The 27,428-nt window shown below is 44.1% G+C and overlaps 1 protein-coding gene across 1 annotated transcript; it reads right to left on the reverse strand.

Moving 5' to 3' along the window:
* Positions 1–1,465: 1,465 nt before the first annotated feature.
* Positions 1,466–11,201, reverse strand: CDC42EP1 (CDC42 effector protein 1). The gene is made up of 2 exons (XM_060245497.1): positions 10,136–11,201; positions 1,466–5,018 (listed from the first exon to the last, which is right to left on the reverse strand). The coding sequence occupies exons 1-2, from the start codon at positions 10,551–10,553 to the stop codon at positions 4,177–4,179; spliced, it is 1,260 nt and encodes a 419-aa protein (XP_060101480.1). The 5' UTR covers positions 10,554–11,201; the 3' UTR covers positions 1,466–4,176.
* Positions 11,202–27,428: the final 16,227 nt, after the last annotated feature.

Raw genomic sequence — 27,428 nt, forward strand, 5'->3', positions numbered from 1 at the left:
TTGGGCTCATGTTGCTTCTGAGCTACTAAGCGTGCAATGCTATCACTCTAAGCAGTAACAGTTCATTCTGCACCCAAGAGATGACCCCACTGGAATCTTTCCATCAAATGGTCTAGTACAGCAGCAACCTTGTTTTGGTACCAGGCACTGCAGGTTATAGAAATGAGTGACCAGGTGTTAAAAGTGCTATGAAACACATTAAGGAAAGTCTTCTTTGGTCTTTGTTTATCTCTAGGAAAATTCCAGCCAGGTTAGCCATTAACTAGAGCTTGGCATATCTTATCTTACTCAAGCTGAGGGGGTGGTGGTGGAATTGCTACAGAACGAAACCTTTTATTTTTGTAATAAAAGACATTACATGACTTCTGCTTTTTGGATTTTTCTGTGAACTAACACAGCTCCCTGTATGACGTCAGACCACTTGGGTCCTTTGTGCAATCCTCTGCTTCCAAAACTATCTAGCAGCTGATGAACCATCAGAAACTGCTAACAATATGAATTTTACTAAAGCATGCCTTGCACCAGTATGCACTGCCTCCTTTCATACCATTTCATTCAACTTTGGCCTTTCTTGTTCCAAGGTGAATCTCTGAATGTGTTATCAGCATATACGCACTTCTTCCTCTGCAAACTGGAGATATCAACAATATCATACAATAATGAATTCTTGAGCAAATGCAGATCTGATGTACTGGGCCCAACAGACTGGGAGGCTGGGCTTGAGGTGGGAATAAAAAATCTCTGGGACCTTGAAAAGTCATTGCTGTCTTTTGGAACTCACTGGCACCAGAAGAACAAACACTGCAATTCAGGGGGGCGGGGAGTATAGCTAATGTGGTGTACTGGTTAGAATGCTGAATTAGGATCTGGAATGCCCAAGTTCAAATCCCCACTGAGTCATGAAGCTCACTGGATGATACTGGGTCAGTCACTCTCTCTCATCCTAGCCTACTTCACAAGAGTTGTTATGAGGGTGAAATAGTGCAGGGGAGTATCAGGTACACCTTGAACCTCTTAAAGGAAAGGTGGGCTATAACTGTGTCCGACCAATAGCTAGCAACAGATAGATTACATTAGCGTTTGTGGACCAGACTGGCTAGAGAACTGGAGGACAGAATTATCTTGCCTGCATTGCTACAAGAATCAAGAATGTTCTTTTCTTCCTGCTTTCATTATCTGCACGACTAACCTCTGGCGCCTCAAGGATTAGTCAGAAGAACACAGCCCAAATAGATGGGAGTCTCACAGAGTGATTAATCACGCCTTCAACCTGAGCCCAAACACTTACTTTTCTAGTGAGGAAGAAGGAAACCGTTGCTAGGCAACTGCAGGAAGAACTGCCCATGTAGCCATCTTTCAAGAAGTGGGAAGTTTAGAGTTAGGGCCATTAAGTCCTAGGCTCCTGCAGCAGAACTGCAAGTCTTGAAAGCCCAAAATCCCCAGAAAAGAACCATCACAGCAGCAATCCATACATATAAAATTTGTAATAATGAGAACAGTAATAAGTGCAAGGAATACAAAGGAGGAAAGGGCAGAATCTTTGGACTGAAGTGTATCTGACAAATTCTGAATGAGCTGAGATTTGCAGGTGAGGGCTATGCAAGGACTCCCTATCTCTTCTTCCTATATCCATTGGAAGGCACGAATTATACAGTAGCTCCCCCACCTCCAGAGCCTTAGATCACACTTCCAAGAATCTAGCTATAGACATCATAACAGCCAGCTCTGAGCCTGGAACTAAAGCCAGCCATGTGCTGTATGTCCCAGAGCAGCTATTTAAAGGTGGCTGCAGCAGTTTATGTTGCTGAGGCAGTGGGCTAAGGTCAACATATGACCCCATGGAGCCAAGAACATCCGTTGGCTAGGGCTTCTTCCATAGTGCTTATTTATTATGCTCCTCGTGTTACTTCCTGCTTTTGCCTCCCCTGTTACCACCCACCTCATCAATCTCATTGGCTAAGGGAAATGCAGGAATGGGCTCCTCCAGCCACAACCAGTTCTGAACAATCAGAGTGCTGTGACAGACAACACTGTGTGACCTCACCTCCCAGCCATTTCTGCCTTGCCACAAAGACCTCTCTGTGTGAGTGCTGGGAGAACCGCCTCATTCCAGAGAGCCCGCATTGCCCAGAGGCATTCAGGCTGGCAACACACACAGAGCACTGTGATCCGATACCCCCCGCCCCAGGGTCAGAGGAGATATCAGGAAGGAAGGAGATGCGCGGAAACCAGGCAAGGATTCCTAAATCTATAGGTGTGTGCACTGGTACACAGCTAAGAGGAAACAATATATTCCATCTTGCTTAACCAAGAGGGGAAAAGAGCTCATGGGGTGGTGCAGAAACTACTCCTTGACTGCCCCCCCCCCATATTAGGGAGGACTCCCCAGAGACATTCTGCTGACATGGGTAATTTGATGCCTGAAAAAGACAATTCGCCCCCCCCCCTCCTGTGCCAAGTGAACAGCCTTTAGGGAGTCATTTTTCAGTAACTGGATCAAGACAAATTCATATTCCTGGTTGTTGTTGGGTTTTTAAAACTTAATTTGTATAGATTAAATGCATTCCCTGCTACATTTTGCTAACAGCCATACTAAATGCCATGGCACAGTTCTTTCCTCCTGCTTGGTATGTCCTCATCAGTGTGCTGTCTGGCATCTGCTTCATCCGTTTTGTTTCTCATCTGAATAAGTTCCTTGAGAATTTGATGATTTGACCGTGGAAAAATGCAGATCAGGGAGGGGGTGAAAAAAGCAGAGAGCTGTGTGTGAATATCCCCTAAAATATGCAGAGCGGGGGAAGATGGACTAGAAGTCTGAATCTCAGGTTGCTGCTGTGCTAAGGGAACATCTCATTTCTCACAATCATATTCAGTCAGTCTTTTCTTGTTGGGCACATCTTCCCCCCCTGTGGAAATTGTCATTCAGTAATTTACTGCCTCAAGGAGAAGGCTTGTTCTAGACTACTTCTCTTTCCAGACATGTCCCTTGTTTCCCTGAAAACCTTCACTCTCAGGGTTTTATCACCTCATTATGCTCTCTTGAATTGCCCTGGAGGTCAGATTAATGACCTTTAGGATATCATAGGCATGTCAAAGCATGACCTGGGAAACATGGCTTCCCAACCTTCCAAATAAACATGGTTTCCTCATTTTGCCACAGAACAAGCAGCCTGTGGGTAAGCTGCCCCATCACAGTAGTGCAGGGTCCTGTGTACAGGGGGCAAAAATGGGAAAATCAGGTCCAGTGCTGCTCAGGTCTTACACTATCTACTCCTACTGTAGGAGATCCAGAGTCAGGTGTAAGGAGGTCTCCCTCTGCATGCTTTTCTAAGAATTGGATTCCTATACCCTCTCCAGCTAACAGAGGATTCCTGTGCATTCCTTAGAAGTAGGAATAAATATAACTTGGATCCTGGATTGGATTCAGGGTTGTTACCTGCAGAAGACCTGGGTGATATTTCTTTGACAGAATGCAAAATGAATTGTCCAGGTCTAACCTGGACTTTGATAAATGAAGAAATGGATGAAATACCCCTTTTTCCGTCCAAATCAGTTCTGATCTTCCCAGGGGAGAAAAAAGAGGGGGAACTTCTTGAATGGTCTGATGTCTGTCCACCTGACTGGAAAAACAACTCTGGTGATCTTTGCTTCAGGCAATGGGCATCTCCTGACTTCTAAATGGGTGCTGTTACATGTAGCTCTGTTCACATCCTGCAGTTTTTCCTGATCTTTCTACACCTTAGATTTCTTCCTTTCCCCCTCATTCTTCCCTTCCTATAACTGTGCACCACAGATGCAGAGGGTCTTGGTGGTCCCACTGGCTTCTTTTATCAAGAATAATTTCTTTCTATCAGTGTGTTGAGGGGTCACAGCCCAAGCTGCAGTGGCAGAGTCAGCCAGCCAGTAGAGACAAAGAGGATATGAACTCATTAGTGTCTTTAAATGCTGGCTGCAAACCAGAGGAGGGGTTGTAAGGAAACAGCAACAGGGACTTGGCTTTCCTGCTCTTCTACGAACCCTTTCTTAAAATGCTCGAGTGGGTGGGGAGCAGGACAGATAAATGAGCTTCTTCTGTCACCTGCCAACCTATATCCACTGAAAAAAAACCCTTCCAAATAAACTTAACCCTGGGATTTCACCCTCAATGTGCCAATTGTCATTGCTTCTTTTAATTGCTCAGACCTTAACTTCATCTTCCTCATCCTCATCGACATAATTAAAGGAATCACTGTGTCCCTCTCTGGCAATGGTTGCACAGTCTCCTGAAAAATCATCTTCCTCCTCCTCTTCTTCCTCTGCTTTTTGGTGCCATCCAGCTCTGTGTGCCTGTTGTACTGCCATGCCTGCCTTCCAGCTCCATGTGTTGGCATCTGAGCTTTCCCATGACGCTTGGCTTCCTGATTCTTCCTGATCTTTCAGGCTGTGGTATGTGTTTCCTGGGCCATAACGGCAAGCTAGAATCTGGGTGGCATGGTCAAATCTTCTTGCTTCCACACTGCAGTCATTCTGGTGCCCTTGCCAGTGGCTCTCTTTTTGCTCAGCAGCTACTGCTTCGGAGTCAGAACTTTTTCCCCTAGAACAGGGTGACCCTTCCTGGGACAACTCTATGGAATGAGAATCTCCATTGGTACATACTGAGTGTCCTAGAGGCAAGCTAGCTTCTGAGTGACTCCAAAAGCCAGATGAGACTTTGCTTTCTTCACAATTATTGTGTAGTGACTTGGATCTCCAGGGCAAAGAGACCTCTGCCCAGGTGCTCTTCTTCAGCTGAAGTGGAGAGCTGGCATCACTGCTGCTTGGAGTTTTGATTTCCTCATTTCCTTCCTCTCCCCCGTCTTTGCTGCTGAGGTCTCCAGGGAAGCTGAATACATGGAGGAGCTCACTCATGAGTGAAGGACCAAGATCAAGGCGGAAAGACAGCAAGGAGTCTGAACGAGCCAGTTCATTAGTGCAGGAGCTGCCCTGGGTCTTCTCTGAGCGAGGAACACGGGGGATGGTGCAGAATCCAGAATCCAGTCCTGAAAACACAAGGAAACCAATAGTGAGAGAAAAGTTTATGCCACAGTGGAAGAACTGAGTGCAAGTCAGAGTGCAGGACAATTATTCTGCTGTGGGCATATATGAAACATAAAACACATTTATTTACAGTTACATTATTTACAGTCAGCCTATTACACTGAGACCCAGGGCACATTACACAGTGTAAGTCAATGCAGTCAATAAGATGGAACATCCAATAAGCAATACAATAGGCTCAGGAGCGAGGAAACTAACCTAAGTAAAACCAAGCCAAATTATGCAGATGTTATATGGTAGAATAATATGCACACCAACAGATAGTACATACTATACTCAGTAGTATATGCACTCTTCCTCCCCTCATTAAAGCATTCTTCCTTGATCATAATTATAATAAAGCCCTAATACCCTTTGTAAAAATGCTCTCTTGAATTATTCATTGTACTTCTATGTGCGAAATCAGACCACTAGTCCTTCTAGTTCAGTATTCTATGATTCTTCAAGGTCTCAGGCGAAGAGATAAGTATATGAAGGTCTGGGGGGAGGGGTTCTTCATGGATTCCCCCCCCCAAGCTTTCCAATGCAAAAGTTAGAAATTTTGGGGAGCACCAGAAAAAAACTTAACTAAAAGATTTTATCTTCAGAATGAGTTAAATGCTTTTAAAGACAAGATTCTACTCACTCAGAACATACGGGGAATTTTTTTTTTAATGCAAGACAATCAACAGCATTAGATAATGATAAGTTTTGTGTTTACTGTGTGTATGGTTATTATTTAAATGTGACTGATTTTGTTCATAATCAATACACTGTGATGTGTATGATAATACATTATTAAAGAGTTCAGTATTTTCAATGTTATAATGGTCAGCTTAATATAAAACATGTTGGTAAACATTCCTACTGTGACTACATGAATCTATTTCTACCCAAATAATATAATTTGTCCTTCAATACCAAATTTATTTTCCGATTTCATTTATTTTTCCTACCTCTCAGATGGTAAAATTAATATACATGTGCTAAGGCAGCATAGTGTACCAAAGTTTGCATCTCTTTCTCTTAAGTATTAGCTATATCACTTAAGGCATTTTAAATTTTGTAATTAATTATGCCAAAATAGTCTATTTTATTTTATATTAACATATAAATTATGCATTTTATGCTTTTAAAGCAGTGGAATGAATTAAGGTTTGATAAGAAAGTATTGCTTATATTTCCATCTCCTCCCCAAGATTTCAAAATTTCTAGAAATTGTACATCTTTGCTAGATATGCCAGGGATTAAACCTAGAACCTTCTTCATGCAAAACATTTGCTGTGTGCCACTAAGCTACTGTAAAAGATGTGGATGGATTAGTTATTAATGTCCAGCTCTCCTGGGGCTAAGCAAAACTGTTTTGTGTGGCCTGCCCATTCTTGTTATAATCCTGAGAATTAAAGCTTTCATTTTTTGAAGCATCTTCTGTCCCTCATGGCTGGAGGGCTATTAACACATGTGACAGCAAAATGGTTAAAGATTCAAACTGAGGGAACAAGTCAAATGAAGATCAAAATTATGATGTTTGACAACTGACATGATTTCTAAGTCCAGTTTTTCAAGAGCTTAGTCAGAACCTCTTTCCATCAGAGGATATTTCAGAAAAACGCTATGGTACATTGTGAAACTACTATTTATTCACATTTGCCAGACTCACACATGTTATGTTAATAGCATGCAACCAAAATATGCAGATTAGCCACAGCTTGGTGGTTCATGAGCTATTTCCAAGGAGTCTCTCTCACTATTGAAGACAAATTGTTCTTTCTGATCACCATCCTTTCTCTAGCAGCATCAGTCATTTGATGCAGCAGAAGGAGCATGCAACAGCTCTCTAAGTCATGGCATGCCACATTCCTTGTTTGACTTCCCATCTTCAGCTAATAAGGTTCAAAGACAATATTTCCCAGTCATCTGATGGATGCAGCAATTTTAAAAGTAAAGTAAAACTGGAGGCACACTCAGAAAGATATATTTTTCCCTCTGGTCTTAGAATAATACACAGACATCTCCCTTGAAGCTGTGGGATAGCCCAAATAATAACATTGCCTCCTCATATTCTACCTTGTGCAGTTGCCGTAGCTTAGAGATAGGACCTTGATTTTTTGGCAACTGTGATGCTTTATGGATTCCCCCTTGCCTGCCAGGAGATGGCTGAACCAAGAAATCCTGGCACATCTTTAGTCAAGCATAGGGTGATGTCAATATTTATCTGTTGATACCAAGCAGGGAGTCAATAGTGCCTGGTACCTCCCTGCCCAGCATGCAAAATTGATGCACAGTCCAACATGGTTGTTTAGTTTTGCAATATACACTTCATCCTCTTTCACACACAGTAAGTACTGATGTAGATCCTGATTTCCCTCTGTGAAAATCCTTCATTCCTTTGCAAACTTCATTATACTAAGGGCAGAACAAATCTTTCTATGCACCGCATGTGTGTGTGACCTGAGCAATAACTACACAAACTTAGTATGAGAAATCATACACCACAATTCTCCACCCCACCTCATCCCATCCTGATGCTACAATCAGCCTAGGCAAAGAAACAAAGATGAGGAAGAATAAAACAAAACACTCAGGCAGAGGGGCCAGGAGTGTCCATTGCATAACTCACAATGGTCAATAGAGGGCACCATTGCCCTATATCTGTCTTGAGGAAAGCCAAAGCGCTAGCAAGGCTAGAGAAGCCCAGCTGCGGAGAAGGAACTGTGTCGCAGCAACAGGAGCATGTAACAGAGGCTGCTATTCACCTCCTGCCTAGTCCCACCTCAGTGCAAATGCTGCAGCGTGAACTGTTTACGCTAGATATGCATAGACTGCAGTTAGAGTACACAGCTTTTGTGCCAAAGCCAAAATGTTAAACTCAGCCCGGACCTGGGTTTTATATTCTTGCTGTGCTGCGTAATACAGTTTGCCTCCTCAAAAGGGCCACACAATATACTAAATTAATGCTCAGGGCACAGGAGGAGCTCTAGTCTGTTCTGGTTCGTGCTCCCCTTTCGATCTAGGCCTACACTTCTCTTGTCCTTCCATCCCAAACCCCTACCACCCTTTCCCACTGTCTGCTCTGACACACATGCTGCAGATTCTTTCCCAATATACATAGTTCTCCTTCCCAGCAGCTGCCTGTTTGGCATTTCACACTGGAGACAAATCCCCCACAGACCAAGACAACAAATAAGACAGGCTGCCCTCAAATGACTAAATATCATTTTACTTGTTTCATACATATTTGAAAAACTGAGTGACAGATTTAGAGCTTGACGCTGTGTATGTTTGCTTGCAAGTAAGTTCTACTGTTTTTGGTAAACGTGTATCAGATTGCAGACTTCTTTCTCTGTCCTAAGACTTTTTCCCTTCCCCTCTTACTAGCACTTAACTCATGCAGAGGATAATGCCAGTAACAATTTTCAATTTTCTTCATAAACATCTTCATTCACATTGCCAGCCAAATACATTGCAAAAAGCATTAGGATGTTTAGTAGTTAAAACTGAATAAAATATTTAAGATCTTTTTTCTTTCTCTCCACTGCTCTTACAAAATGTACTCTTAACCTGGTTTGCTTAGGATCCCTTGTCAATCCCAACTTGTTCTTCATTACCTTGTAGGGAAACCAAGACCCTGCAAGGAGCTTTTGTAAATGCATTTGCTGAGCTCTTGCAAAGCTAGTCTCCCTCTCTCTTGCCAAGCCAAGCAGTACTGTTTAGAAATCCCAGGGAAGACTCACTAACTTGGGAGCACTTTAGATGAAAGTGGATCGTAGCAAAGTAAACATTCAAGCACTAGAAAAGAATCAAAAATGGAAGCAATGGAGATTATATATAAGACTCCTATGACCTGTATTGATCTGATGTTTACCATTAGGTGTTACAGTACATTCCTAAGTAGAGTTCTTCCCATTGACTACAGTGGACAGAAAGGTGTAACTCCGTTTAGAACTGCAAAGCTTAGGATTCCTGTAAATATTTGTGGTATCGCCTGTATGTTCTTTTTATTTATAGTTTAACTTCTTTTGTTTAGTTACCAAACTTCTCACTTCAAGCCACTGTGGAGAACTGAGCAGATCGGAGGGGGGGGGGGAGTATGCTGTTATTCCTTGTCTTTTGTTAGTTCCATAATGTCTAAATGCATGCTGGGATTGAATGAGCAGACAAAAATATCACTATTCGTGCATCACAATAAGATAATTAGATTCAAAATACATTCTAACATCCATTACAAAGATGTGGATGAGACCAATGAAACATCTGTAAATGCTTTGCTACTACTTGGCTGAGAAAAAGGACACTTGAAAACACTCTGGAAGCCTTGAAGAGGTACTTCTCAGTCAGAAAGCTTCAACCTACACACTTACTCTCCCTAGAAGACCTCAAGCCCTAAACATCTGTACAGACACGTTTGCCTAAAATAATCCTGGAATAACCCTGAAAGGCTGTCATTAACATTGTTGTTTATAGATCACAGCAATGACACCAGGGCCAGAATGCCTCATCTGTTTTGCCAGAACAGCAAGCAGTAGGATTGTGTCATGAGTAAAAGACCACTGTCGATCCATTGGTGGAGTTACAGAAAGTGCAACAGAGACCAGCCACATTATGAAAGTATCTTTTGATGATAGTATCAAACTCAGTGTACTTCCCATAAACATATTTAGTACTGCTCAGCATTATGTGTACAGAAATGACATTTCAGAAAGACACATTAGTATATGTATGAGTGTGTGTGGGGGGGGGAGGGGAAACAGAATTAATTAGTTCCTATGTATACCTAAAAAACACTACAAAGGTCAATATTTTCATTCAACCTTGGGCGCAACTCCATAGTCCCTGTTCACTACCGAAGTGAAACCTAAGAATGAGAAACTGAAACAAACACATTTTCCTTTCTCTATATCCCCCTACCTTCACATTTATTGTTATATCCCTTATCTCAGAATTTAGACTGTAAACTCCTTTGGGCAGATTCCTGCCTTGTATTCTGTACAGCACTATGCACATTGATAGTGCTATATAATACTAATAAAAACATCTGAAAGAAATACAACCAAATGAACCCACCTCAGAGGCCACCTACCATAGTCAGAGAAGCTGTTAGGTGTGCTCTTGAAGGCAAAGTTGACACCACAGCCATCATTCTCGTAGTTACCCTCATTGAGCTGTGGAAGTGATATAGCATTCTTGATGATAGGTGAGATGGCAGGAGGTGTCGGCGAGGCCTCATCATTGCTTCTGCTTTCCCGGTTCCTTAGTGGACTTCTCCTCACATGCCTCAGTGTCCGAGCAAAAAAGTTATTGGGTTTGGCTGCCTCACCACCATGGTTTCTGAGGAAGGAAGTGTCTCCAAAGGCATCTCCACCACGCCCCACGTGCATGGTATGGCGGAAGTCCCCCAGTGGTGGACTGATCATGTCTGGTGTCAGATCTCCTTTCAGGCGCCGCTTGTTGTGGGAGCCAGACACCCAACTGATTACTGGCAGCTTCCCAAGGCTCATCTCTTAGCCTCTCTGAAGCCCTCTCTCAGAATCGGTGTATTCTGTTCCTCAAATCAGGTAGGCTTCACTTTGGCAGTGGCAGTGATGAGGGGTAGACGTCTCAGAGATCAGTCACACTCCAGGACCCCTCCCCATCATTTGTACTATCCTTTTTCCCTTCTACCCTTCTTCTGGGTGTTCAAAGAACGAGGACCCACCTGTTGTGGAACTTCTGGGTTTCCAGTAGGGAAGGGGAATCTAACTTACACCCTTTTCCTTTATCCTCGTTGGCAGTGGCCTTTCTCAACTTTCATGGAGCTAGCAGGCTGTTTTGTTGATTGTAGGCTAGGTCCTTCAGGAATAGAGTGTGGATGATAATCTGGGCCTCCCTCCTCAGACAAGGGCTGAAACGATGACCAAGGAATCTGTTCTCAGTCCGGTGACTGTTCTTGTCTGGCTGGAAGTGAGCAAAGCTGGAGGATTAATGTTAATCTGCTGACTGCTCTTCCGCTCTTTCTCCCTCTCTCTTTCTCTCATCCCACCTCGCTCTAGTGCAGGAGTTGGCCAACAGATGGAGTAGCAGGCCTCAGCAGCCAGAATAGGAATCTCAGGTCAAATGCCTTGATCCTGGCTTTCTGCCATGAGGCACTGTGGAAAGGACAGGAACAAAAGGTGAGGCCTCAGACTGAGATTTTCTGAAGGTAACAGCTCAAGAAGTGAGACAGCCTTAATGAACTTGCTGCCAAACCCACAATGAAGACACAATGGATTATTTGTACTGTGCTAAAACAGAGGTACAAGTTCTAGGAAGCAGGGTCCAGGACCCCCCACCAGGTGGCAAAGATGAGTGCTATAGAATAGTAAGGGATCTCATTGCCAGTAATGATTTTTTAGGCTTAAGTGTGGTAGTGGTTTCTGTTTATATAACACTGTTAGCCGAGCGATATCAGGGGAGGCATAATCCAAGCCAGGTAGAAACAACACTGGGTGCTTTCACACACACTAAATAACATACTTTCAATCCACTGTCAATGTACATTGCAACTCGATTTTACTATGTGAAATTGGCAAAATCCACTTGCAAACAGTCACTGAAGTGGATTGAAACTGCATTATTCAGCATGTGTAAAAGCACATCTCCCATCTGCCAATACACCTCAGGAATTGATAGCCATCAAATTCAGCAGAAATAGTACTGCAGATCAAAAAGTTTGTCCTAATGGGCCATTTCTTTGTACCTGTGCAGTAGTACTACTACAAGGCGGCAAACTGTGACTAAGCCCTCTATACAACAATCCCTAGATCCCAAGCCCTCTGTTTTTAGGCATATTAGCAATATTTTCTGAGCCACATCATGCAAGTCAAGACACAATCAAATGCAAGTCAGATGAAGTATGGAAGGGGAGAACTCTGCCATCATAGCTCTAGTGAGGGTTTATTAGTCTTTGCTTTGCCTTATGTGGTAGCGATTCAGTGGGTGAGTCGGTGTAGCCCACTCTTGTTCAATTTAAAAATGACTGTTACCAAGGTCTTACAGTTCCCTGGGGAAAGGAGCATCCACTATAGTTTGTGGAATGGTAATGCTCTGGAATCACAGCCTGTGTGTATAGTTCCCTAAGAACTATTTGCACCAAGGTTTTTGGATGGTTTTTTGAATGGGTGTAGCCGATCTCCTCCGGACATAAACCTCTTCAGTCTACACAAGAAATGGTGATAATAAAATGACCAACCATGACTATAGCTTGTGCCATGCAAACTGGGCAGTGTTGCTTTTGGGGGTGTTTGTCTCCCATTCAGACAATGTGTTTGTGGAATAACTTTGTTCATATTTCTGGCTTAGCACTAGCCATTATGCCAGGGGTAGAGATGTCCTATTGCAGATGTGCTTCTGGAGCATGTGTCTGCTAACTTATTGGCTAAAATCAAGGATTCCCATAGCCTATGGATCTTTACAGCACAACAGCTTGCTTCACAGAAGTTATCAGTCGCACCGTTCTTTGCAATAAATTCAGAAAAGCACACATGGTATTGTCCTCCCCTGAGATTTTATCCTCAAAACAGCCTTGTGAGGTAGGTTAGGCTGAGAGACTGGCTCAAGGTCACATAAGGCTAGATTTCATGTTCTGTCAGTGCAAGGCTTGGGGATCATTCTCACAGTCTCCCCACTACTATGGGCATTTCCAACAGTGGGGATACTGATTCCTTGGATCACAGGACCATGCTGGTGGGGGGAGGGGCTGCACTATGGGGCAAGAGGGAGTAGACCTGTCCCTCCCCCATGAGCACCAGTTCCACTAATAACAGAGGAGAAACCCTTTATTCCCTTCCCCCTCCACAGTATATTCTGCAGCTGCAAGACTCAAGTGTCCCAGGGCTGGAAGGGACTGCTGTGGAGTAAGGAACTTGGGGAAGACATGCAACCATCAGTATCTTCTGCTGACAGACTGCAGGATCCAACCCCTAGTGAGCTTCATGATCATCTAATGGAAGGTTTTAATTTAGCTTGGATTCTAGGCAAAGAGAACTGCATTAACATTAGCTTCAAAAGAATAGCAATCCTAGGTTTCAGCTTAAAGCCTAATGCACAGAGGATTGCCTTTTTTTAAAAAATAATAATAATTTTTACACAGGTAAGAATCTCCATTACTGGCAATGAGATCTCTTACTATTATACAACAACAAATACAGAAGAACAAGCCTTTGAGGAAGGCTGAGGGACTTGGGACTGTTCAGTCTGGAGAAGAGGAGGTTGAAGGGGGACATGATTGCTTTCTTGAAGTACCTGAAGGGCTGTCACTCAGAGGACAGGGAGATGTTCCTGTTGGCAGCAGAGGAGAGGACTCGCAATAATGGATTTAAATTAAAGGCAGGAAGGCACCAGCTGGATATTAAGAAAAACCTTTTTTTACAGTGGAATCAGCTACCTAGGGAGGTGGTGAGCTTCCCCTTACTGACAGTCTTTAAGCAGTGACTGGACAAACACTTGTTAGGGATGCTCTAGGCTGAGCCTGCATTGAGCAGGGGGTTGGACCAGATGGCCTGTATGGCCCCTTCTAACTCTGTGATTCTCTGGATTCTATGTATAACTTGATGGTTTCATACATGACAAGTTAAGGTTGCCATCCTCCAGTTGGTGGCTGGAGATCTCCCACTATTACAACTTCTCTCCAAGTGACAGAGATCAGTTCACCTGGAGAAAATGGCAGGTTTGGAAGGTGAACTGTATGGCATCATACCCCACTGAGATCCCTCATCTCCCCAAACCCCACCTTCCTTGAGGTCCACTTTCAAAATCTCCAGTCAGATTCAAAATGTTGCTAGATTGCAAAATCATACAGAATTCAATTTCTGCTCTGGGCCTGCTGTTATAACTATTTCTGAGATGAAGACCTCCCCTTACTCTGTTGCCTTCCCCACCCCCAATCACCATTCCCCACACCCTCCATGTGTTCTCCATTTCATGGTTCACCAGGGCAGGGTAGAATGTCACAGCTTTTGGCTATGAGTTGTTGTGCTCTTTTGTGCCAGTGCCATGTATCCCTCCCTGTCCTGACTGTGTTTGTTCACTCAGGGCCCCTCTTATCTACTAGGGTTAGAAGCTGGCAAATGAAAGATTAAAAAAGAGAAGAAAAAAACTCCAACTGGCATTTAAGGCAGTTAAGGGGTTTTATTTTCTGTATGGTATCACTTGACCCTATTCCTTCAGCAAGCAGCCCCCCTGTTTTATACACAGAAGAAGAGGGAAGTTCATGGAAAGGGAGAACCTTCTACACAGAAAGAGTTGAGTAGTATAGCGGCAACAGTGTTGGCCACTTATCCACAGAACTCATAAGGTGACCCTGGGACAGTAGCAGTCAGCATAGTACATGGGGCCCCAATGTGGTGCCTCTGGTGTCCACTGCTGACCCCTTTCCAGGTGATTGTCAAGTGCTTTTAGAAAGCAGACAGAACCAGGTGGGGCTTTCCCCCAGCAGGGCTTCTGACTGGCTGTGTAGATTTAACAGGCATCCAGCAACACAGAGCTGACATCTGAAAATGAAGAATTACTGTTTATAAATAATCTTGCTCCCTGACATTTTGCAGTTGGGTCCATCTCTTGCAGCAGCCATTCTGTGCATTATGTGCTTGGCTCCATCCCCCATGGCAGCAATTTTGTTGCTGTGCTCACATCCCATGTTAGAATTCCCAAAGTGCCTACAGGCTCAAAATGGTTGGGGACCCCTGGTCTAGCGTAGTGTTTGCTCCCCTGAGTTCCTTGGGATAGAAATGCTATAGATGAATAAAAAGCAATTCTAGATGACTAAAAGAAGTACCAGCATTTACCATATCATGTCCCCACATAACAAAAGGGGGTAGCTTTGAACATGCAAAGATGCCTTGTACAGAATTAGATGACTGGGACATGCTGTCCAGCAATATTGTTTTGAAGTTTCAGGCAGGGGTCTTCTTTTGCCTTGATACCTGGGACCTTATGCAACCACATGTATTACTACTAAACTATGGGTACATTTCTGCTAAAGAGAGCATTGGTTTACCTATAAAATTACTGAGATATATATTCTTTAGCACCAGAATACACTGCCTGTGGAAACAGCCCCTCTTGACCTAAAAGATATATTTTTGGCCATTCATTGCCATGGAGGATAAGCAGCCTAGCTGGCTTTTGAAAAAAAAATTGCTAATGCTTATTTAAAATCTTTGTGAAACAGTTCGGAATAATGTTTTTTAAAGGTCATTTTGAAATGTCACAATATTTGCTAGAAAATGACAATGTGGGTGAATGACCCATGATGATGTCACAGACTCAAGTAATTTATGATGTTATTCTCCCCCTTCTTTATTATGCATGCAGGAAGACAGGGGGATAAAAATGCCAGACATGAACCCTTGCTACCTGGATGAACTTAACCTGGGACCTTATTCAACCATGTGTATTACTACTAAGCTACAGGTACATTTCTGCTAGTATGGTGTGGTGGTTAATAGTGTTGTATTAGTAGCTGCAAGACCCAGGTTCAAACCCTACAATCAACAAATCAGCCTAACTCACTGGGGGACCTTAGGCCAGTCACACTCTCTTAGCCTAGCCTACCTCATAGGGATGTTCTGAGGATAAAATGCAGGAGAGGAGAATGATGTTAGCTGCTTTGGATCCCACTGGGGAGAAAGGAGGTGTATAAATGAAGTAAATAAAAATACTTTAGAGTCCACAATGCTCCTTTCTATCCGATCAATGTCTGCAGCAGACTTCCAATTGACGGCTGCCGTATTTGTCAAACACTCAATCCCCCCCTCCAATTTTCTCTCCTCTTCCCTACATACGCCTTTAAAAACAAAAGTAGGGGAAAGCAATATTTGAACTAGACCTAAGTAGGCAAGAAATGTGGGGTCCTCCTTCAATAGAGGAATTCAGGGGGCACCATTTATTTAACCTCACCTTTGTCTCACCTTTTTCCTTAAAGAAGAAACCCAAAACATAATAAAAGTACAGTCATAAGAACATCACATCAGAAGCAATAGTAAGATTGCCATCTTCCTTTTGACGATTGTCCTGTACTGGCCACAGCTGCATATTAGACAGAAACTCAGCAGGTGTAGTCCCCCCTCCTGCATTTATAATAATGGGGAAAGAACTGCTTGTTGGATACTGCTATGATAAAGGCACAGCATCGTAAGAAAAACAGTGACACTCTAAAACGGGGGTATTAAACTCATTTTGTTATGAGGGCTGAATTTGACATAAATGAGACCTTGCTGGGCCGTGCCATGTCGGGCCGTGTCGTGTGTGTTCCTATTTAAGATGAGATAGCAGAGATATAAACTTTATAAAGGACACAGACAAACACAATTGAAGATTTTTTTTAAAAAAAACCTTAATATACATGGATACAAATGATTGTGCCACCCTTTCCATGGCAAAATTCACAGGCGCAATAATCAAATATAAGAGAAATAATATCGAGTAAGGTCTCCTAAAATAATTGGTTCTAACTTCTGCTTAAGGTGATAGTTGTATGAGCTGTACTAGATGATAGATAGATATGCTCCCTGTAAACTGTGGAGTCTTGTGAGCAGAAATTCTACTTCATGAGCTACTGGCAACAAAGTTGTGAGCAAGCAATTTAGCTACTGCATAAATTAGTTTGCTCTGGGGCCATTGTTCCTGAGCTGTGACAAAACTGTGTGAGTCAGAGGCTAATAACCTGTGTGCTAGCTCATACTAACTTGGCTTAGAGGGAATACAGACAGAGAGACAGTCAATATACATTAGCGTTGTCCTGCTTTTTCTGGCTGTGTTCCCATGCCTTTAACCACTTCATAACAAGCAGAAACCCAACAGTCAAATCTTTTTCCAACACTGTATTATATACTATGCTGGGAAGATCAGACTTTCTGCTTGATGTAAGTATTACAAGGCCCATACCAGAAACCCAAATCTAAGTACATCAGCCTCTCCTTTGACCTCTGGGCTTCATATACCAAAAAAGTTCTCCATTGCCTATAATGGTGACCTTCAACTCTTCCAGACCAGGGGCATGCTGAGTTGCAAGCACATGACATTGCAATCCTGAAACAGGAAGCTGGGGAGCCAGAGTTACAACATCACTGGTGTCAAGGCCTGGACTGTGAGCTGGAGATCAAAAGAGGTGGGGATAGGAAACATAAACTGAACACCAGCAGAGAACCACAAGTGTGGGGGTTTCAGTACATGTTGACAGTCAACATGTATTGATCGGCAGCTCACAGTCTCAGCCCTGACCTCAGTGATGTCAACAATTAACTAGCAGGAGGCCATTCCAAAAGGCAGCAAAGAAACAAACCTGCATGTCTAGACAGGTTCACAATGCAGCAAGTGAGGATCTGCAATCCACCATAGAGTTGAGGTCTGCTGGCCAAGAGACTTCAGTGCCTGAAAAGAGCAAAAAATGGGAGATACTTTTTGAGTCCCACCTGCTCTGCAGAGACATAAAACTACCACATGCTGCAATAGACATTCTGGTTAAGGTAGAAAGGATGACCAGCTGCTACAAAGGATTAGGATTTTGTATCTGGAATAGCATGGAAGGGTGGAGGAAAATTGCAATTGCAAAATTCTCCTTCTCCATAGGATATTAAAGCCCCAAATTCTTATGCATCTGATCAATACAGATAGTCCTGGGAGGGTAGCTGTGTTGGTCTGCAGTAGAAGAGCTAGATTCTAATCCAGATGCACCTTAGAAACCAACAAAATTTTTGGGGTATAAACTACTGAGGGTCAAATCTGTAACAAAGGCAGTTTATAAACAGAATATCCTGTTGGTCTCTAAGGTGCTATTGGGATCAAATCTAGTTGATCAATGCAGAATTTGCCATTTAATTCTTTATGTCATTTTTAATAGTAGCCAACTAGCAAATTCAAATTTGCAGCCTATGTTTGCAGTATAATAGCATTCATACTTGATTTTTAAGACTTTGTTATAGTTATAGCAAGAAACCAAGGTGGTGGGGGGAATGCTGTAGTTCCTAGCATTCTAATCTACACAGGTTTGTGGTTTCTTTGCAATTGCAAAGGCTGGGAGAAAGAACAAGCGCTGACCTCTAGCTGTCCTTTTAATATCAGTTTTTATCTGCAGCAAATATCAGTTGATATTTAATTGATATTATTTAATGCTGTTGCATACAAAGCTTTAACTACGCATTTCTGCATACTAAACCTCTGCTAAAAGGACAGGACTTTAATCCCTGGTTTTAACAATAGTACATTAACAGGCCAGAAAGGATGATGACCTCGTCCCATTGCAGTTTCCTATCCCAGCTACCCTTCACTGAGGTTCCCTTTGTCATTGAAGCCCAAAGGGCTCACAAGCTTCACCAAAGAGATAGTGGGCAGGAGGAAAGAGAACAGAAGACATTCTACAGGACATCCTGCCAAAGATGAACTGTTCCTTGGTTGCAATAGCCTGTGTAAAACCCTCTTCTCTACACTTAGGCTTTGACTAGCTCAAAGTAGGAATTGTAATGCCTTTAGAGCTTGCTGCCCCTTTGCCAAGAGCAGGCACTGCCCTTCCCTTGCAGCTGGAAGACTTCAGGCTTATGCCAAAGCCACATTGTACCATGGGCTTCAGAGAGCTCCTTATCTTCCATCTTTGGCTTTGCTCCTTCTTCCTTCTGCCAGCCCAGCACAGCCAAGTCTCTACCCAAATGTGCTGCCCAGGAACTCAAATATCCTTCCTACTCATTCAAACATATAAGCCAAGACCTTTGTTTAAATAAAGCTTGTGACTCTCTGGTCTGGGCAAAAGACATACAATAGCTTTTGTTCTGTTCCTCCATCTGCCCTTAAGTCTATTCATCTAATGCATGTACTGTGCAATCCTAAACACGTCTGCTCAGAGGTGCTTCTTCCGAAATGGTGCATGTGGGATTGCAACCTTGGCACTTTCCTCTGCTTCTCCAGTATCTTTTGAACATCCAGCCCTCCCTTCATCCCTGTCCTGTTGCAAGAATCCTAAAGAGAGATTAGTCTTCACACTAGAAAATAGTCAGTCTTTCCCCTTCAGCTTCCTCTGTCCCTTAATCAGGCTTGTACAATGTCGCTTGCTTTAGAAAACCTCTGCTCTAGTTCAGACTAGCATAGCTATACAAAACATAACTGATGCCTCTATTAGTGGCACCAGAGCACCATATCAGCTGGTTTTTATTGATCCGGCAATTTCAAAAGAATTTCAAGTTGATTATCTTCAAGAGAGACATGGGATTGCTGTTAGTCTCTTTCATGGAAGAGCTGAAACTAGAAATGGAAAGAAGGGATGCAGACCAGACGGCTGTTTGGTTGAAGCTGCCAGGACCCAACTTAGCTTCCCTAAAAGCAAGCATGCCAAGGACGGGAGAGGATTCAAAGTAGTCCAAGAACAGAATCAGAAGTATTTAATTACAGATAAAGAAATAGGTGATTCATGTGAAGATTTGGAAGTTTCAGTGCAATGAGTTTTGCGAGTGCAGACGGGCACCTTGACAGCTGGACCATTCAGAGGCAATGTAGTGTGGTGGTTGGAGTACTAGATTAGGAATGGGAGGGAGGCTGGGTTCAAATCCACAGACCAGCCATGTTTCAAAACAACATGTAAAACAGATTGAGGCACTGTGATTGGCTGCTTGGGCCAATCACAAACCTCAACCTAATCTGTTTTAAAAAGGTAAAGGTAGTCCCCCATGCAAGTACCAGTCCTTTCCAACTCTGGGGTGACGTCACATCACAACATTTCCACAGCAGACTTTTTACAGGGTGGTTTGCCATGGGGTTGTTTTTAAGCTAAAATGAGGGGAGGGAAATGCCTGAATTCTGTGGAGGAAGAATGGGATAAAATTGTGACAGGTAGATCTATTACGAAAATAAGCAAAGGCCTGGAAGCCATCCTCTTAGAGTGTCCTGTTCAAGTTCCAAGAATGGGCCAGGCTGCACCTCCTCAAACTTTCCCCATCTCAGTTTTCAAAAGAAGGGCCAACCTTAAACCCCTTGGGAAAGAGTGAGACATTTCGCTCCACTTATGTGTACAGAACACCAGGGGAGTTTTCCTCCAGACTGACTCAGTCTGGGTCTTTCTTCCTAACTGTGGGTTGCTTTCCTGCCTGAAGAAGAAAAGGAACCTTAGTCCAGGGATGAAAATCACAAGGTCCATTCCCTACCCCCTTCTTTTTCCCCTCTTTCTTGCTGTGTATGGTTCCTTATTTGCCCCTTCTTTCTTTATCCCACTCTTCTTCGCTTTCCAGGCATTCCTTCCTCCTTCCCCTCCCCGTTCCCCCGAGTCTTTTCCCTCTTGTTTCATTCCTTCTCTTTTCACCATCTGTGGTGAAAAGAGTACTATAATATTCCCTCAAAAGGGCCCGCTTTTCTTCACCCCTTCTTCTTGCTGCTCCTTTTTCGTTCAGTGTCCCCAGCTGTTTCCCTCGTCTATTCCTTCCCCCCTTTCTAGTAATTTTATTATTTTGTCTCTACCTCGTTTCCTTTGAGACCCCGGCCCGCCCCCGTGGGCTTTTCTCTTGCCATCCCCATCTATCCCACATGATGACCCTAAACTTTTGTTAACACACATGCAAAAAACCTGAAGAGTTTACCTTTTCTTTGCAAAGCCAACGTTCTAGGATTTCTAAAGGAGCTTGTCTTTATGAGAGGAGCGCTGCAGCAGGGGCTGACAAAAGGTCCGAGAACTTTTCTTCCCCGGTCGGGGCAGGGGATGCCAACACCGCCTTAGCCCCCAAATCTGTGCCTTCTCTGAGTCGTTCCTTCTCTGCGGGCATAACACTGGAGCCAGTGAACGAGGCAGGAGGCTGCGAGGAGGGAATGTGCGGGGCGGCGTAGGTGGAGTTTCAGCGTCTGCTGACCAATCCTCAAGCGCCTGGGAATGAAGTCCAGAGAAGACGGAATTAATTTCAAAAAGTCCAGTCGAGGGAAACTCAGGAACTCATGATTCCTCAGTCCCCCCTCCCCCCACTTCACCCATACACACTTTGTTTCCAAGTAAGATTTCGCTCTCCCAAAGAATCTGGAATTTTCAGTATTTTTCCTCCTGAAGTGAACGAAACATTGACACGTTCAGCTTTCGGCACATTCTCTTACCTCCGCCGCCACTTTAGATTGGTTAAACCAAAATGATTTGTCTCGGGTTGAGATCCATTTTCAGTCCCTCACTCTGCCCCGAAGTCACGAATTACAGTTTCTTACCCCGACACTCCACAATGAAAAGTCACTGCATTTGAGTGCACCCAAATTAAGTTTGAGGGCAAAAGTTCCAATTCACTGAACATTTTAACGGAGAAGTGATCTAATGAACATGAATTTTTCCGTTCCTATGAACAGATCAAATCTGGGATCTGGTGAAGTACAGCTTTCCTCATGATTGTATCTCCATTCTATGACTGCTTGAACCTGTTGAATTTCTGTCTGTCATGCAGCTGTCAAAGGCCCAGAGCCTTTGTGAGGAAAAAAGGTGGCACAGGGCATTCCCACTTTTCTACTTGCAACTACCCTGAGGGAAGTTAGGCTGACATTGATGGCCCAAGAGGGGATTCGAAACATGGCTGCAGTCTAACAACCTAACTATTATACCACACTGCCTGTTTGCTAGGCAGGGCAGAAGAATGATCTCCTAATGTTGGGATTGTGTACTGGCATTTTAATATGGGATTTTCCATACATATTTTAAAACAATGATTCTGTCACAGCTCTCACCTCGGACATGTGCAAACTTTACCAAGGTAAGTCGGGCAGCAGTTCTGTGTGCCAGCTGTTTTGTTAAGACTTGAGATAACATGCCAATGCAAACATGCCCTGAGGAGTGCCTTTTAGCAAGAAAGAAACATGGGGGACTCTCCTCATAGCCATGAGTACAGTCTTTAGTGCAGCTGGGACAGAGGCAGAGAAGAGTATCATTTCAGCGGGAAGTAGCCTGACCCCATGCTCCAGTGTGTGACATAGCAATCAGAACGCAGAGGCTGCTGGAAGTCTCTAGTGGCAGATCCGAAAGACCACCCACTGCAGATGCCTCTTCTCTCTAGCAACAGAGATGGAGTCTGTTTGAAGGCAAGTGGGATGGGGAGATATGCTTTTGCATCACATCATACAATACCACGATTACGGGGGAGTGTGTTGATGTGCATAGTATATTTTGAAAGAATACATATGGAGGCTCACTGGACTTGGGATGAGATTGTAGAAGGAAAGGCATGGGAGTAGGTGCAGGTGGTGGAGAAGAACAAGGAATCATGAGCAGGAGGAAGCAGGCACTATTGCAGAGCAGGAGCTTCCAGCAGGTACTTCTTGACCAACTCCCAACTCTTTCCTACAACTAAGAAAGTCTACTAGCCCTGACCTGGATGGCTCTCAGATCATAGAAACTATGCAAGGTTGGCCCTGGTTAGTACTTGGATGGAGAGACCACCAAGGAAGTCCAGCCTATTGAAAGTCTCTTCTTGCCTCTGAAAGTCTCTTGCCTTGAAAAATCCTACTGGGACATCTAAGTTGGCTGTGACTTGATGGCACTTTCCACCTCCAAGAAGGCTATGGACTTAAGTTGGATATGGTTCCTACAACATAGTGGATCAATGAGATTCTAAGTGATATTACAAAGCATTTTCCTCCTCTTCCCTCTTTCTTTCTGTTAGCAGGTATCCAGGGCTCTGCCTTTGGTGCTTTCTCCTTTCTTCTCTCTGCATCATCTCTTCAAGCAAACTTACTGATACCCACATGATCTTCCTATGGACAGTTTTCCCCCTTTCCTTTTTTTTGTTCCCACAGACTTTTCTTTCTGTGGACATGCATGGAACCAAAGAGCTTTACTCATTTAATTTCTGCCTGCCACACAGATAGAGTTTGCCTAAAACAAACCCAACATAGCTCCCCTTCTCTGAAGTTTATCTAAATCAAGGGTCTTCAAAGTGGGGCCTGCCAATACCTTTACTGGTACCCACCAAGTATTTTTAGAAAGTGAGAGGGCCAAGTATGACTTTTACCCAACAAGACTTCTTGGATTTTTGATAAGCTGTGCAGATTTTTAAAGACATTGTTTTGGCAACAGCTACTACCACAGCACAAGGATCTTCATTGTGTGACTGAATATGAGCTGCTGCAGCCATTTTGTGCCTGGCTCCACCTCCTTGGCAGCCATTTTGTGGAAACTATTTCGTGACTGCACCCACAATGCTGTGTCAGAATTCCAAAGACACCTGCAGAGGACCCCTGATCTAATTGGTTCAAGATCTTGTACTGAAAGTAAATGTGATTATTAACCTTCATTTCTCTCTGTGTTCTCCTTCAGCATCAAAACTCAGCTGCACTGGTTGGATGTGATTCAGGGGTAGGTACAACATCTGCCTCCAGGGCCATCAACTGTTGTGTATGATTTGTTGCCTGCAACCACATTATCTAATTATTTAAATGGCACCAGTGTGGCACTTTATACATTACAAGATGTGAGAGAACGTCTTGTATCTTGAAGAGGAGGTAGATTAGCAATGAGAGCAGACTGGAGGCTGGCAAGTGAGAGTCGACCAGAGGAAGATGAACCTGCCATAGAACACTGGAGACAAGTTGCCAGTGGGAGGAAGTCCAAGTCCCACAGCCGAACGTATAAGCTCAGTGGGACTTCTAGCTGTGGGTGTGAGGAGTCTGGACTGGGGATATTCCACGGGTAACAACACTAATGTTCTAGGTGATAGAGATTAAATAAAGAACAGCTTTCAAAGACCCTGGAGTCCAAGTCCTCTGAGCAACCTGCAACACAAGAAGATTGATCACTGCCTCAACCCACTTACATAAAGGAGACCACAAAGTGAGGGGAAGAAGAGGAAGGCAGGGATGGCCTGTAGTTAGAAGCTGCTGACTTATTCAAGACCACTTGGTGAGTGGTTGAAGAGGCAATTTAAACCTGGGCCTCTGACATTCTAATCATTTTGAGAGTCTAACCCAACAAACAGTGATGTAGCAAGGATTTTAAAAGCTGGGAGGGTTTTTAAAAAGTCAGGGGGCACCCTTTCCCATCCACTGTGGGGCTTGCCACTTATCATAAGCTTTCTTCTGGCAAAAAAGGGAAAAAGTTGATTGCACCCCCTGTGGCTATGGGCCTGCCAACAAACCTTAGCAGTTACATTGAGCTATCACTCCAGTTTATTTTGTGAGCCCCTTCAGAGGAGGGGGTATGGCTCAGGGGTACAGTGTCTGCTTGGTATGCAGAAGATACCCAGTTTAATCCCTGCATCTCCTCTTTACAAGAACTATAAAGAGATGTATGAAAAACGTTTACCTGAGATCCTGGAGAGCTGCTTCCTGTTAGGATAGATAATTCCAACTTTTATAGACCCAGGCTGCTGACTCAAGAGATGGCATTGTTAATGTATATATATTTTCAGCACCTGTTTTAAGGGTTGCTTGCAAGCTGTATCTGGTATACTGCTGGACCTTTGAATCATCATCATCTGGATTTCCTCCCCATGATTTGAGGAAAATAGTGTTGCTTTTAACCTTCACTTAATGTGGTATCTGTCTAGTATTTGAGGTTAAGGGTGCCTCTGAAATAGGGTTAACAATTACATACCACATGTATTGTGTGTGTGTGTCTGTGCATATGCGAGAAGCCAGACTTGCCAGACCAATTTATTATTAACATGCAGGAGCACTGCATTCCTTTGGCCTTTATTGATGAGGTGGGGCTTTGTGCCAAACCCATGGCTCTTGGTGCACCAGGGCATGATGTCTGAGCAACTACTGGTTAGAGCAACTTTTCCTTCCCTTGGGCATGAGGAGAGCAGAGCCAGCCCACTCATTAATTCATCTGATCCTCTTTCTACTTAAGGGGGTGCAGTATATAACCCATTCCCTGTCAAGGAACATCATTTCTGTCTGTGGTTTGCCTGAGACAGCAGTGCTCAACTAAAGTTAACTTTAGCTGGATGAGTTTTTCAGCCCTTCCATGGAAGATCATGAGACAACCCCCCCCCCCACACACACACACATACTCTCACAGTGTGAGGTGGGAGAGCTGATTCCAGAAGAGCTGTAATCATCCCTGTTTGGGAATGCAGAACAAATCTCTTCCAGATTGGGGTCTGGTGTGGGAGGGGTCATAACACTCACCATAGAGAGGGTCTACAAGCACTTTTTCCTTCCCTCTTCTTTCCCATTACTCTTTGCATCTCTGTATACCAGGGCAGCAAAAACATATTAAGTTTCCCAGCAAATGCATGGAACTCTCCCTTCTGCAACCAGACCACCTGGGCTTGAGATTCCACCCTTATCTTCTTAACTAACAAGAGTTAGTTTAGGTCAAAACTTCAATAGAGGACCACCATGGATCTGCCTAAATTTCTGCCACTATTGGTAATGAGAAAACAGAAAGGGGGCAAGGTTACTCTTCTCACCCAGGGCATGGTTGTTCATTCAAATGGATGTTGTGGAATATTCATTTTTCCCCTTGAATAAAACAACATATCTAGTTTGTTTAAGGGACAAAAATGTCAACTGCAAACAGTCACATTTCACTATGGTTATGACAGTATTGTGTTCTTATGGATAGGTCAATGTGGATATTACTTCATAGTTGTAATAGCGTAATGGAATTTCTATCAGGGCTTTTTTGTAGCAGGAACTCCTTTGCATATTAGACCACCCGTGTACTAGGAGCCCTGTAAGCTCCAGGGGTGTGTGGCCTAATATGCAAAGGAGTCCCTGCTACAAGAAAAGCCCTGGTATACCTCTGAATGCTGGTTGTTAAGGTCAAAAAAGGGAGGTCTACCCCGTGGTGCAGAGTGGTAAAGCAGCAGTACTGCAGTGCTTTGGTCTGAACTCTCTGCTCATGACCTGAGTTCGATTCCGGCGGAAGCTGGATTCAGGTAGTCGGCCCAAGGTTGACTCAGCCTTCCATCCTTCCGAGGTACCCAGCTTGTTGGGGGGAAAGTGTAAAAGACTGGGGAAGGCAATGGCAAACCACCCCATAAAAAGTCTGTCGTGAAAACGTTGTGCAAACGTGAAAGCAACGTCACCCCAGAGTCGGAAACGACTGGTGCTTGCACAGGGGACCTTTTCTTTCCTTGTGGCCTTCCCAAATGCATATGGCTGTTCATTGGAAACGAGGTGCTTTGCTTGAGTAACAAATCATGTGTTGTTTAGAATGACTTTGTCACAAGTTGCAAGTACCTTAACAACAGCATATCTGATTGCTGTTAACAAGCTGCATATGTGGCTGCCTTGAATTTATAGCCAGTTCAGAAGAAAACTGCAACGTTGTTAACAGGATCAGGCTGCACAGTACATGTAATTCTCAACATGGCCAAGACTGGAGTTATGAACAAGCAAGCCACCACCCCACAAAAACCAGTGTGGTATAATGGTTAGAGTTTTATGCTAGCATCTGGGAGACTCAGGTTCAAATCCCCACTCTGATTTGGAAGTTCACTGAGTGACCTTGGGCCAGTCACACATTCTTAACCTAACTTTCCTCACAGATTTGTTGTAAGGATCAACTGGAGGAGAAATGAATCATGTAAGCTATTTTGGTGTCCCCATTGTGGAGAAAATAAAATAAATAATACATGTAGCTGAAGGTAGGGGGGAGATAAAAGATAGGTTAGCTCAGCCCCGTAGCCAGGATTTGAAGAATTGGGGGGCCCTGATTTTTTTTCAGGGGGCACATAGTGACCCCAACCTCCATGGCCTTCTCTCCTACCACCGCCGAGGAGGAAAGCTACCAGCTCCGCTGCCATACAGTCTCCCCCCTCCCCACAGCTGCCCCAAGGTGATCCCTTTCCACCCCTCTTCCAGCAGCTCTGGTGGGGAGCCACTCAGAAGTTTAGATACGTGCCACACAGTCTCCTGCCCTTACCAGTAACATGATCCAGCTAGGCAAGCCCGGCGGGACAAGGGGTGTGTGTGGAAGGCTCCACCAAGTCGCAACTGACTTCTGGGGCTACAAGACCTCCAATTTGGATTTCTTCCTGTTGGAGGGTGAGTCAAGGCTGCCCAAGCGCAGCTCCCACCCTCACTCGGGTGGTCATCGAGACCAGGTCAGAAAACCCCTGCAGGCGAACATCACCTCTCCACTGATCCCCAGCCCCAGACTGCAGCCGGGACCTCCACTTGTGTGTGCCAGCCTACCCTACCTTGCCCTGTCTGCAATGGAGCCATCTGCCCCCTACCCCCGCCGCCCCACTTGAGGGCCAGAACAGCCTCTTCTTGCAGGCGCCCTCTAGCCCAATGTCAGCCCATTGTGGAGCTTAACTTTCAGTCCTGGGCGCTAAAGAAATCAGAGATTTCTTCCAGCCCCTAAGCAAGCAGAAGCAACTTTGAGCTTAACTTTCAGTCCTGGCGGGACCCCTTGTTTCTGCTTGCTGAGGGGTCAGAGATTTCTTCCAGCCCCTAAGCAAGCA

Source organism: Heteronotia binoei, chromosome 8, assembly GCF_032191835.1.
Source record: "Heteronotia binoei isolate CCM8104 ecotype False Entrance Well chromosome 8, APGP_CSIRO_Hbin_v1, whole genome shotgun sequence".
Taxonomy (NCBI): domain Eukaryota; kingdom Metazoa; phylum Chordata; class Lepidosauria; order Squamata; family Gekkonidae; genus Heteronotia; species Heteronotia binoei.